We start from the raw sequence: 12,573 nt of genomic DNA on the forward strand, positions 1-12,573 counted from the left end.
AGTGATCTCAGTGGGTTCCCCTGTATAAATAAAGAAAGAACCAGGAGGTGGTGGTGGTGGAGGAGGGGCTGATGGCGCAGACTGGCAGCCTCATACCAGACTCTATCAGGGCAGCTTTGGCTACTATAGTTGTTTACCACCTCTGGGTTTGGAGTGAATGAATAATACACCGTAAAGCGTCTTTTAGGGTCCAAAACAAAGCTAAATAAATCAAATGCATTATTATTATTATTATTATTATTATTATTATTATTATTATTATTATTATTATTATTATTATTATTATTATTATCATTATCATTATTTATTTATTTATTTATTTATTTATTTATTTAGTTAGTTAGTTAGTTAGTTAGTTATTTATTTAGTTATTTATTTATTTTGTTATTTAGTTTATTTATTTTTAGTTGTTTTGTTTTTTTTTCCTTGGAATGAGACGGTGTTGGTCCAGTCATGTGCCATTCACAGTTTTGGAGATGCCGCATGCAGTGATGGAAAAAGAACAAAATTTTGTGACTTAAGTAAAAGTATGGACACTGGAGCATATAAAAAACATAAGTAAAAGTATCACATAAAAAAAATAAAAAATATCTACTTAAGTTAAAGTATTGAAGTACCTATTTAAAAATGTACTTAAAGAGTAAAAAGTAAAAGTATTTCGTGCAGATTTTGAGGTCTTCAAATGTGATTTTGATGAAGATTTGTGCTGAATTTTGTTCAACAGAAACAACTGAATCAATAGTGTTTTCTAGCTGTTTTTATTTGCATATTTTATTTGCTCAAACTACAAACGTGTTAAAATTAAGCGTCTCAGCCTTTTCAGCAGGTTTTAACCAATCTTAAAAAATACAAACTTACTTTTTAGTCCAGTTAAAAAATGTAGCGGAGTAGAAAATACAGATACTGCTCTCAAATGAAGTGAAATAAAAGTACAGATACCTAAAATGTGCATTTAAGTACTGTACTTTACTAGTTTGTTACATTCCTCCACTGGCAGCACGATCGCAGTCTGAACCTTACAGCTTTTCACAACCCGTCAATATTTGTCATTTTTTTCCAACTTCTTTCTGCAGTCCGTGACAGCAGAACATGAACTGTCCACTCACTGCACACACTTTCCCTCCAGTGCACAGTATATTATCACTCACATACATTCACATAGCCATACTTCCACATGTAGGTCACCCAATCCCACCTTTTCAATAATGCACACAAAGAAAGGACCCCCATCTGAGGTTTGGAGCCGCGCGCCGCTGCTCCAGGATACAGGGGGTTCTTCGGCTTCCACCTGCCAAAAGAGACACAGCGAGATGTTCAAGTTATGTTTTTTGTTTTACACGCTTTTGTCCAACTGGAAGAGCTGAACAGATAATCTAGCAATGTGAGTATGCTTTAAATTACTTTGAATGGATGGAGAGTACTAGATTTGTGTTGTAGCAGGAGATTTAACAGGTATCACGAGTCGACTGACCTAACGCACACCAAAATATCAATGTTTTTTACAATAACACAGCAGTATATTCATTATTTTTATGTGTTAGACTTAAAAACTCTTATACAAACGTGAATAATTGAGGGATTATTTAGTGAATCTATGAAATAATGTGAAACTTTGAGTGGACACAGAATCAAAAATACACAAATGCCAAAAATATATAATAAAAATGTCTCATATGAGTTTAATCCTGTTTAGTGCACAGTGAAATCATCCCTTTTGTTACTGTCAGTGAGGACTCAGATTCCTAAATGCCAGGTTGTTCAAAATGCTCTGAATCATTTGAGGTTACCCGACGCAGCATATCCGATGTCTCCAAACTCAAACATGCTTTCTCCAGCTCTCTGTGTGGGCTACGCTACATTCATTACATTGGCTTCCTGTTTCACCATTTTGTGTATTCTTCTCCGTCACTACAGGAGCATTATGTATGTTACTGACAGGGAGGTCTGTGACTAAAGTGCTGTTAACACTCATAGGACATGTGATGCTGTGTCAGATTTCTCCACTGCGGGATGTGTTTTAGTGCAAATATTGTGTTTTTGTTTGTTTCAGATAAAAGACTAATTCAAAAATCCACATGGAGAACATCAAGGTGACCAAATAACTAAAGAATCGTTTCAGTTTCGTGCTAAATATTCCTCACCTATGTTGTGTTTGGTGTCCCTAGCAGCCGGTGAAGGAGGTGCCCCCCCTGCCTCGGCTTCCTGTGACTTCATCCTACGGGAATCCTGCTGCCGGCTCCAAAAAACACCCAGGATCCCTTCAGCATGTGCAGGTGGCCTCATCAGGTGAGTCTGTGCTCATTTGAAGCACGTACAAACATAGAAACATGCTGTAATCATCTGTCATCTCCTGAACACATTTACACAGTGGTATCATCGTTCAACTATTTGAGACCTCCGGAGAGAGATCTTACGCCAACATCCCACATGAAAGCTGTTAAGTCCATGAGACAGGCAGGACTAACAGCAGTTTTTACCGGACAAAATGTAAGTTTTAAACCCAAACAAATGCATAATCACATAGAAGTGGCAATATTACAAGTGAGAATAAATAAAAAAAAGTGTGAAGTCATGATGGTTTTGCACATAAATTAAACTGGCTTTTTATATTGAGGGGATCCAGAATACACACTTTTGCAATACTTTACAAAGATGTGAGTCTGGTCACAGGTGAATCTCCTCAATTTCAAATGTTTGTGATTGACGGGTGGATTAGCCAACTGAGTCCCTAAAAAAATAAAGGAAAAAATATCACAGGGGGCTGAAAAACACTGTAGAGTCAATGGACAAAGCACCAAACACTGAAATAAATGTGTAGATCATATGTGACCAATGAGCTCCTTTATTACACATGTGTCACTGAAAAAAAACCTGATTGCACGATCACCTTTGACCGAGCTTAAGACGCAGTTGAGGCTGTGGGGACCAGACTGATATCAATCTGTATAAGAAATACAGAGAGAGATCGTTCTAGATTTGCCAAGCACGTTGAGGAGTACAATGTTACCACTATTTTTTTTTTCTTTGTGCAAATATAAAACATTAAACATACTTCAAAAATCAAAGGCTGGAGGACAAATACGTTGTCTGTTCATCCTAAAAACATGACACTGATTGGATGTTTTGTCTATATCACCGATTTATCGACAAGTCCTAATCTTTAGACATTTTAAGCCTAAATTGTGAACCGTCTATCTGCGTAACAGTTCAACATTTGCTTCTATACAGTGGGATTTTTACACAAATGAACGCAGTTGTTTTAAAAAGAGACTTCATTAGTAGTCTCACTATAAGCTCGTCTTAATCGCCTGTTGTTTGCTCTGCAGCTGAGGTCTGGTGATGAGGAGGCAGTGGAGAAGACGCCCGTCCCTGATGTGATCCTCGGGGACATCGATGCCTTGGTGCCGACTCACGATGAGGCTGGACTTCCCATCGTGGAGTGGAAGAGACAGGTGATGGTGCGACAGCTACAGGTCAGGCTGATGGACCAAGAGGAAGACATTAAACAGGTACCAGGAGTCCTATACCACATATATCTGCTTTATAGATATGTACGGAAATAGGGATGGGGCAATAAACAATAAACAATCATATTTATTGTGATATAAAGGAGCGATAATCGTATAATCGTAAAAATCGTCATTGTATCACGAGAATGTGTAGAACAAACCGGCTTATTCATAGTGTTCTCCTCTAGGTCATAGTTGTTTTCACTGATAACAAAGTACAATTATATAAAAGCTGTTTATACATGGAACTTATTCATAACATTTAAATTATAATTAGTAAGTATTCATGACATCTTTATCAAATTGTATAATTTTTTTGGCATAACAATTAAACTATATACAAACAAACATAAACATAACAGAACAGCTCCAGGACAAAAAGAAGAAAACAAAACAGCCATGAGCATTCACACAGACAGTGGCTCCCTCTTTTCTGCATCACTCGAGGAAAAACTAAAACTAAAACACAACTGTGCCCACACCAGTGCATCTTTCCCACAATCAGGGAATAATTTAGCTCCATAAAATGCTTCTTTATAAAGGAAAAGTAGATATTTATATAACTAATACAGTATAAGTGTATGCAGCACTTGTGCACATCTGTACATCCACATTAAACTTAGACTTAGACAAATTTTGATAACAATATGACTTAACCACTCAGTTGCGTTTTGTACATATCACAACAAGGAGGCTTTAAGATCAGACATGGGTTGGTTCCAGGGATGAATAGTTTTCTCTTTTGTGCGTGCGTTTTAAATAAACATTATCGATAAATGACATTGCCCTTTGGCGGTGAGATAAGGAATGAGTGGGTTTCCATCCGACTGCAACCATTTTTTCGCAGCTGTTTGGCCACATTCAAAACATTTTTAAACTTTCAGCAGCTTCAGTCATTATCGGTATATTATCGTTAATCAAATTTATTTAGGCCATGATAATCGTAATGCAAAATTTCAGTAATGTCCCATGTCTGTACAGCAAATACTCTTAAATATTTTTTATCCTGGATGCAAATCAAGGACATAGATCTAAAGCAACACTGTGTAACTTTCCGGAGGTGGGACGTCATCAGCTTGATTCCATGGAGAGTTGAAGCCATATTTTGGAACGTTCTCCATAGAAATAGATGCGTTTTGTGCAATATTGTGGAACATATATATATTTATTTTTAAAAATGGAAAATCATGCTTTTGTTTTAGTTTATTTTTCTGCTAAAAAGTAAAAATGAAAAATTTTTAAAAGTGTCTATTTAAGGAGGCAGTACACAAATGATGGATGATGATGAAAGGCGATATTGCATCACAAAGCAAAACCAGTAAAGTAAAACAAAAACTGAATAAGAAATATCCTAAATTACATTCTTTTCCATTTATTACAGAGCACGACATCTACCCAACCTACATTTGATGACTATAAATACTCTGAAGCCCACAATGCCGTCCTGGGTCCTTTTGGCGAGCTGCTAAGTGAAGATGACATCGTCTATCTCGAAAAACAGATTGAAAACGTCTCCTTCCAGAAGAGCTGTCAGGTCTATGAGCTGGAGCTGACCCGGCTAACCAAAGAGCTAAAGGCCATTTTCCCCGACCCTATCGTCAACATTTCCCTCAACACAGAAGCCCTCCAGCAAATGGACGCCGAGGGACGCCGCACTCTGCAAAGTTGGTGCAGCCGCGTCTCTGAAATGGTCAAGAACATTTCGCTGCTTCTCGCTCATTTGAGTCAAATAACTGAGGAGAAAGACAGAGAAGAAAAGCAACACGATGGAAAAGACAGTTTAGGAGCAGAGCGAGGAAATGTTGGGGATCTAGAAGGTCAAAAAACAGGTCAAAGTGGTTGTAGGATACCCCACATCGGCATGGTGACAGCGTTCAGTCATCGTTTAGAGGCTAAAGCCCAGAGGGAGAAGGTGCAAGAAGAAATCCAGCAGTCTGGCGTGTCAGTGAGCAGTCTCCGGACCAACTTTGAAGGTCAGATCGGAGGTTTGTATCCCTTCGCAGGCGTTCTGAAAGAAGATACGGGAAAGAGTTATTCACCTGACATGAAAAACATACCAGTGATGGAGAGCAGCAGTTTGAGGAAAGAGCGAATTGTCGTGTTGTTTCTGAGTCACTGGAAGAAGTCGGCTTATGCCATATCAAAGAGATCGGCCAAGACAAAACAGAGTAAACATCAAGGAACCACACAGCAAAAAGGGAGCTCCATGCTGCACTTCTGTCAGCAAAAATGCGCCGTTGACAAGATGCTGAACTCGTGGAAGACTAGGCTAGACATCAACGCTACCCACAGGACACATAACAACAAACTCCCATCTGTAACTTACTCTCCTGAGCAGTTCGTACCGGATGCGAACGGCGATGTGGTGACCTACGACAGCTTAACCCTCGATCTGTTCATGCTGGGGTACTTCCACATCCTCGAGCAGCCGCTGTCAGCAGAGGAGAGGAAAATGAGGCATCTTCTGTGCTTTGAGGTGTTCGATCACGTTGGAGCGTTCCCCTGGGAGACGGTGAGAGACTTCCACAAAGCCGTTCTTCACGAGATTCAGACCGGAAGGCGACAATGGTGCGATGGGTTCGACGATATTAAAGCTCACTTCTTCGGGGACTCCAAAGCGTACTGCTACCCTGACATCTCGGTGTTGCAGGAGTCCAGGCTGGTGCCCAGTGTGAGAGTCCACTCCTCTGGTCCCGATGAGCGCGTGGGCGGCGCAGACGTGTCCTATTACAACAATGAAGAAGACATTTGTAAATATATTGATCGGAGCTTCGCCTTCTGGAAAGAGAAGGAGGCAGAGCTGTTTGACTTTGAGCATACGACCAAAGGGTAAAAGAAACATTTTATTGCAGTGTCTTAGTCTGATTTTGTAACTTCAAACCATAATAAAAATGTTTCTTTATTTAAGTGATACTGAGCTGTACATTTGATCCCATCTCTAGTTTCAGATGCTTCAACTCGAAGAACAGTTTATGATTAGAAAGATTGTTTTTAATTCAAGCCTTTCCTCTTCATTTTTGTCTTTTTTATATATTTTGGAAAGCAACACAAACGTCTACATTCATATAAAATGTGTCTGATGGGAGAAATACTGCTGTTTTCCAACTTTAATCCTCTGTGCACAGCTCCCAAAAACTAAAAAACAAGTGTTACTTTTCCTCCCTTTTAATTTTCTTGTAAAAGGTTTAAAATAACTAATCTAATCTTGGGAAGTTAGCAAAAGTTAATATAAAATATGTTTGATGGAAAAAATGCTGCTGTTTTCCAACTTTAATCCTCTATGCACATCTCTGAAAACTTTCCCACTTTTTCATTCTCTTGTAAAAGGTTTAAAATAAGTGATCTAATGCTGCTGTATCCACTGAGCCCCTGAAAGGTACAGAGACTTGCAATAGGTGAGGTCGCGCATGCGCAGTGCCGGTGTAAATTGACAGGAGGATGCTGAGCTGCATTCCCATCATTTTGTGAGGAAGATTTCTGCGCGCACTACAACAACCGACGAGACGCAGAGCCACTGGAAAAACAGGATAATCCAAGTTGAGGCTTTTTATCCAGCGCCATGTCATCTGGAGGAGATCTGGGGAACCCCCTCAGGAAATTTAAACTCGTTTTTCTGGGAGAGCAAAGCGGTGAGCATCGTTGAGGTTTGGTTACTGACGCTTAACATACGTAAGCTTTACAGTGAAGGCCATTTGTGTTGGAAAATGTGGCTGTGATTGTGTCCAGGTGTGAGCATTTCTGGGTTTTTTGGTTTTTTTTTTGTTAGACATCAGTGACACTAATGTGGCTGGGACATGATTAAAAGGAAAAACATTTGGATAGAAACGGAAGAGGAGGAAAGATAAGGCGCGTGCAGACACAAATGAAGCCTTTAATTATTCAGGATAAGCATCATCCCTCAAGGACAAACACAAATGATGTCGTATAGCCACTTTTCTCTGCGCAAAGTGTCACATTTGGCTCGAGATGATGCTGCTTTGAGATGAAATGTTTGGACGCTTGCTGCAGTGACTGACGATTACGCGCGTCTTTTTTCCTACTTTAACGCCCGGATAATAGCTTAAATCTTGTGTTTTAATGTTGAAAAGCGTCTGTGGTTATACAAGGTGTGCCATTTTGGGAGGTCTGGAGGAGATAACGCACGGTTCCCTCCATGTGTCAGCTCGGGACACACCCTAGGCTCCGGCTGCCAGTGTCTGTAGCCTCTCCAAAACATCGCACCTTCGCTTCCGTCCCATAAAAAGACAAATCAAAGGGACCTGACAGCGCCACAGCTTTACACAGCACCCTCAATAATCCATGTATGTTGTGGACAGGCGCTGTGTACGTGATAGCACAAATTCAGGATCGATAGGTCTTAAAGCTGCTTCACTATCTTGACATCCAAGGTGGCAGCAGTGACATAAACGCCATAAAAAGCAGTAAAAACCCAATGGTATCGCTCTGAAATGACGAATGTGGAGCTGTGGCATATAGATGTGAAGTGTGTGTGTGTGTGTGTGTGTTTGTGTGTGTTGCATGTGTGTGAGGGAGGCTCGTGGGGGTTTGTGTGGCCCGTGGTGCAATGTTGCTGTCCATGGTGCTGAATCGAGGCCTGGCCACTGCCCATCTCTGGCAGGCAGCAGACACGCAGCCTCCGACCCACTGTTTTCGTAGCCTAGGCCACAGAGAAATGCTTTGTTTTGACGTTTACTTTAATTTATGAGTTGAAAATGTAATGTAAAGAATGTAAAAAAGGCGTTAATTGCTGGGAATATCACGTAAACCCGTTGTGAATAGTAATCCCCAGTGTTGTCCTTGTTCTACTGTCCATTAAAACTGCGAATATTGCTGTCTGCCCTTGTTGTTTACTAAAGTTGTTTGTAGAACCTTGCAATACTACGACAATAGAATAATCACTAATGTTATCCTCGGTTAAATCAGCTGTAATTTTCCAGATTACTCAGGATTTTGGGTGTATATTTGTATAGTCTTCCTGCTAACAACACTTTCCTTTCTGTGCAGTGACTGAAATAACAGTTTGACATCGTAACGACGTGGTTTAATCATGTTTGCCTTCCTTTTCAGTGGGGAAAACATCGCTCATCACCAGATTCATGTATGACAGTTTTGACAACACATATCAGGTAAGAAAACTGAATGTGACACTCGTTTATCATCCCAGTTTTATCGTCTATTTAAAGCATTCAATGTACATTTAACAGGTTGTTTTTTCAGACCACGGCTTAATCCGAGTGGTCACGTGATGTCTATTAAAATAAATTAACATAAAACCAGATGAAATTGTAGTAATCGTCCTCCACTTTGACACGCACCACAAGCAAATTGACCGACTCCTAACACAACGTTTTCACTCATCATATCCTCCCCTTGCAGCTACCATAAGTTAAATTATCCTTTTCATCATAAACGCCTAATGATCCCATCTCTTCTGACCACAGGCGACCATTGGAATAGACTTCCTATCAAAGACGATGTACCTGGAAGACCGAACCGTAAGCTCACAATGTTTTCAACCACTTCAAATTAATTAGAAGCTTTTAAAGAGTAAACGTGTCTAGTGAGTCACCCGAAAAACGCTGCCACGCCACATCTTTTGGCCTAATCCTTGATTTGATTTGCCTAATTACAGCTCTCTTCACAGGCCAACACGATTATGCTAAGGTTATTTCTTGTGGTAATCGCGTTCGTATTTCTAACCCTCGATGTCTAAGCCTTCTGTGTGGATCATGTGCTTTAGCTGGTGTTAATACTATTACTATGTCGGGATAATGTGGCGTTTGAGGCTCCATACAAACTGATACGGGCTTATAAAGGCTTTCATCCGGGCTTACGAGCGTACAAATATGTGTTGAACCAGGTAAGGCTGCAGCTGTGGGATACTGCGGGACAGGAACGCTTCCGGAGTCTCATTCCCAGTTACATTCGCGACTCGACGGTGGCTGTGGTGGTCTACGACATCACGAGTAAGAGGAAACACACAATTAGCTTTTGTCGGACTTTGAAAATGTGGCCGTTTGCGTGTCAAATGAATGTTGTCGCTCGTCTCCGCAGATGTAAACTCGTTCCAGCAGACTACCAAGTGGATCGATGATGTCAGGACAGAGAGAGGAAGTGATGTCATTATTATGCTCGTAGGAAACAAGACCGATCTGGAGGAAAAGAGGTAAGAAAGTGACTCAGAACGACAGGTTTTCATGCGACATAGCTGTTAATGTGTTTTAAAATAAGAAATGTCATTCACTTTGAGCGTTTTTAGATCGTGTATAAAGACGTGACCTTTAAAACTCCTGACTTCTAACTTCAGGACTGTGTAATGAAATGAAATACTGATGTAAGTCCTGAATAGTTTCAAAACAGTTGGCTGAAAATAAAGGCTTTTATTTATATTTGGATGCGGTTGTTCGAATATTTATGAGCCAAAACGTTCATATTTAGAAATGAAACCGTTTGAACAAAGAGACATTGAGTTTCGTCTGTCTTTTTCTCAGGCAAATCACGATTGAAGAAGGCGAGCAGAGAGCCAAAGAACTGAATGTTATGTTCATTGAGACCAGTGCCAAGACCGGCTGCAATGTCAAACAGGTGACCCATAACGTTTTGACCACATTCCACTGTTTTAGAGACGTTTGGCACTGTTATGTTTTGATTTAAAATGCAAAGAGATCATTTTCTTTTATGAACCAGCACAGATGCAGTACAGCTACTTATCCTTAGCTTTCAAAACGCAGCTTCTTACGTTCTTCACAACCTTTATTTCTTGTTTGTTTAGCTGTTTCGTCGCGTCGCTGCAGCTCTACCGGGCATGGAAAGCTTGGACGATGCAAACCCTGAAGGCAGTATCCTTTACACAGTGAGACACAAAGCTTATTTTTAATCTCTTAGTGGTAGCTGGCGTTGGGACAGATCCCTCCGCTCCCGTCCAGACTCAGCGCCCAATAAAACCCACTGAGCCAAAGAGGTACATAAGGTGGAAATAAGCCTGTCACGATAATTACAATATCGACTTACCGCTCAATATATGAAACCTGGAACAGTCGTTTTTGGGGGTCAGTATTTATCATGGTTACTTTTGCTTTGCAGTACTGGGGAAATTGAGCTGTAAAAAGTTGAATTATGAAGTTTTATGACTCATTATAGATACAAACCAACTGCTCAAGTGTTGCATATGGTTATTAATTGATAGCAGCTCATATTTTTAACAATACGGAACATTTCAATCGTTTATCATCTATATTTACTTTGATATATCAAACTTATCGTACATACAGACACGAGATCAAGTCACATTTTGTTCTATATTTGTCCGTAAATGTGTCTTTAAAAGAGTTTTGAGGGAGTAATTCTGCTTTTACAGTTTCAATATTATCGTTTATCGTCTATAGTTACTTCAACGATTTTTCAGACTTATCATGACAGGTCTAAGTGGAATAAAGACACAGGCTCAAGTCGCGTATTGTTCTATATTTGTCCGTAAATGCATCTTTAAAAGAGTTTTGAGGGAGTAATTCTGCTTTACAGTTTCAATATTATCGTTTATCGTCTATATTTACTTCAACGATGTATCAGACTTATCGTGACAGGTCTAAGTGGAAATACAGACACGAGCTCAAGTCAAATATTGTTCTATATTTGTCTGTAAATGCGTCTTTATGACAAAACGCAGTACACCAAACCCATGAATATTCGATGTGCTCCTTAACCCTGCTCTTTTCAGTGATTGACATAAAGCTGGACAAACCGGCAGAGCCCGCCGTGCCCGAGGGCGGCTGCTCGTGTTAATGGCGAGCTGTGAGTGGACAGTTCTCTTCGCACCATAGGCTTGTTGTGTTGCTTACTACTGGTTAGCTTCCAGTTGACTTCTCTGATTGGATATAGGAACTTGGCCTTGTATCTGATTGGACAAATCAAATGTTACCTTTCAGTCTTGTTCAGTTGTAAGATATTGTATACTTTGTCAATATGTAAGTGACTGGAAGTAAGAAAGATACCGAAATGCAAAATTGATCAAAAAGGGAAAAACTGAAATGACTAACTCTTCTTTTCTTTTTGAACTGTTATGTTTTGTATTTTTTTATATTAAAAAGGGAAAGCACCAAAAATGATGCCTAAACATAGAGGAGTAATACAGTAGTGGTCAGCCATTTTTGTGGAGGTGGCCAAACACGTCTGAATGTCTACAGCACGCATGCACGCTGATCTGACCTTTGACCCTCTGTGGGCGGGGGGGGGGGGGGGGGGGGGGGTGGCTGTCTTAGAATGTTTTATAGCATCTCTCTATAGCATCTCATGACAAACGTATCTCATTTGATATTACCACAAAAATCTGTAGGTTCACCAACCGTAGCTGTGAAAACGTGGCACTCTTATCGCTCTATGGGTTTAACTTTTATAGAACAAGCTGTACTGTGGTTGAAAAATAAGTAACAAAAAAAAAGACAACTTACTCAACAACACTGTTCCTCCTTCTGACCGCTCCTCCTCTCTACCTTCTTAACCCCTCTCCCATCCCTCCATCCTGGAAATACACATATAACGATCCACTGTAATGCACTGCACTGTATATAAAATGTAATATGTATGTTGTGAACTGTAGAAGTGGTCCTTGTTCACCAGTATGAATAATGTAATAATGTTTAATGATTAATAAATTACAAATGAAAGGGCTTCACTGTCTTAACCATCACCACTCACCTCACAGTTTACGGCATTAATGCAAAATAAATTAACAGCACTTTTTTATGGATCAAACTGCTAAAAATGAAAGTTACGTTCTCAGACTTGACCATGTTTGTGGGAAGTCAGTCTTACTCGCAAACATGGGCAAGGTTCAAATGTTACGCAACAATTACACAACTGTTTTTAGTTAACCGATGCTTACAAATGTTAAGGCAAGGCGAGGTAAATGTATTTGTACAGCGCATTTCGTACACAAAGTAATTCAAAGTGCTTTATAGACATGTTAAAATCCCAATACAACAAATAAAAACATAAATATTGGCAAATATTCATGCAATTTACACTAAAAGAGAAGAGTATAGAGTAAAAACCATTCAGTCGTACG

At 39.8% G+C, this 12,573-nt stretch overlaps 2 protein-coding genes across 2 annotated transcripts; both read left to right on the forward strand.

The window, feature by feature from the left end:
• The first annotated feature begins 2,075 nt into the window (after positions 1-2,075).
• On the forward strand, positions 2,076-6,342 carry espnlb (espin like b). Its single transcript, XM_033982793.1, has 6 exons — positions 2,076-2,090; positions 2,166-2,286; positions 2,369-2,487; positions 3,345-3,509; positions 4,891-5,233; positions 5,327-6,342. The coding sequence occupies exons 1-6, from the start codon at positions 2,076-2,078 to the stop codon at positions 6,340-6,342; spliced, it is 1,779 nt and encodes a 592-aa protein (XP_033838684.1).
• Positions 6,343-6,940: 598 nt separating this feature from the next.
• rab6bb (RAB6B, member RAS oncogene family b) lies at positions 6,941-12,176 on the forward strand. The gene is made up of 8 exons (XM_033983144.2): positions 6,941-7,138; positions 8,577-8,635; positions 8,951-9,004; positions 9,370-9,475; positions 9,564-9,675; positions 10,001-10,094; positions 10,282-10,348; positions 11,227-12,176. The coding sequence occupies exons 1-8, from the start codon at positions 7,069-7,071 to the stop codon at positions 11,289-11,291; spliced, it is 627 nt and encodes a 208-aa protein (XP_033839035.1). The 5' UTR covers positions 6,941-7,068; the 3' UTR covers positions 11,292-12,176.
• Positions 12,177-12,573: the final 397 nt, after the last annotated feature.

This window comes from Periophthalmus magnuspinnatus, chromosome 17 (genome assembly GCF_009829125.3).
Source record: "Periophthalmus magnuspinnatus isolate fPerMag1 chromosome 17, fPerMag1.2.pri, whole genome shotgun sequence".
In the NCBI taxonomy this organism is placed as follows: domain Eukaryota; kingdom Metazoa; phylum Chordata; class Actinopteri; order Gobiiformes; family Gobiidae; genus Periophthalmus; species Periophthalmus magnuspinnatus.

What these genes read in the sequence shown, in the direction of transcription:
- espnlb (XM_033982793.1), top strand. An exon ending in TGTGCAGGTGGCCTCATCAG is followed by an intron (nt 2,287 to 2,368) that starts GTGAGTCTGTGC and finishes ACATTTACACAG; the next exon opens with TGGTATCATCGTTCAACTAT. An exon ending in GCTGCTTCTCGCTCATTTGA is followed by an intron (nt 5,234 to 5,326) that starts GTCAAATAACTG and finishes GGGATCTAGAAG; the next exon opens with GTCAAAAAACAGGTCAAAGT.
- rab6bb (XM_033983144.2), top strand. Translation starts at nt 7,069, where the DNA reads ATGTCATCTGGAGGAGATCTGGGGAACCCCCTCAGGAAATTTAAACTC. An exon ending in CCGGCTGCAATGTCAAACAG is followed by an intron (nt 10,095 to 10,281) that starts GTGACCCATAAC and finishes TTGTTTGTTTAG; the next exon opens with CTGTTTCGTCGCGTCGCTGC. An exon ending in CGATGCAAACCCTGAAGGCA is followed by an intron (nt 10,349 to 11,226) that starts GTATCCTTTACA and finishes TGCTCTTTTCAG; the next exon opens with TGATTGACATAAAGCTGGAC.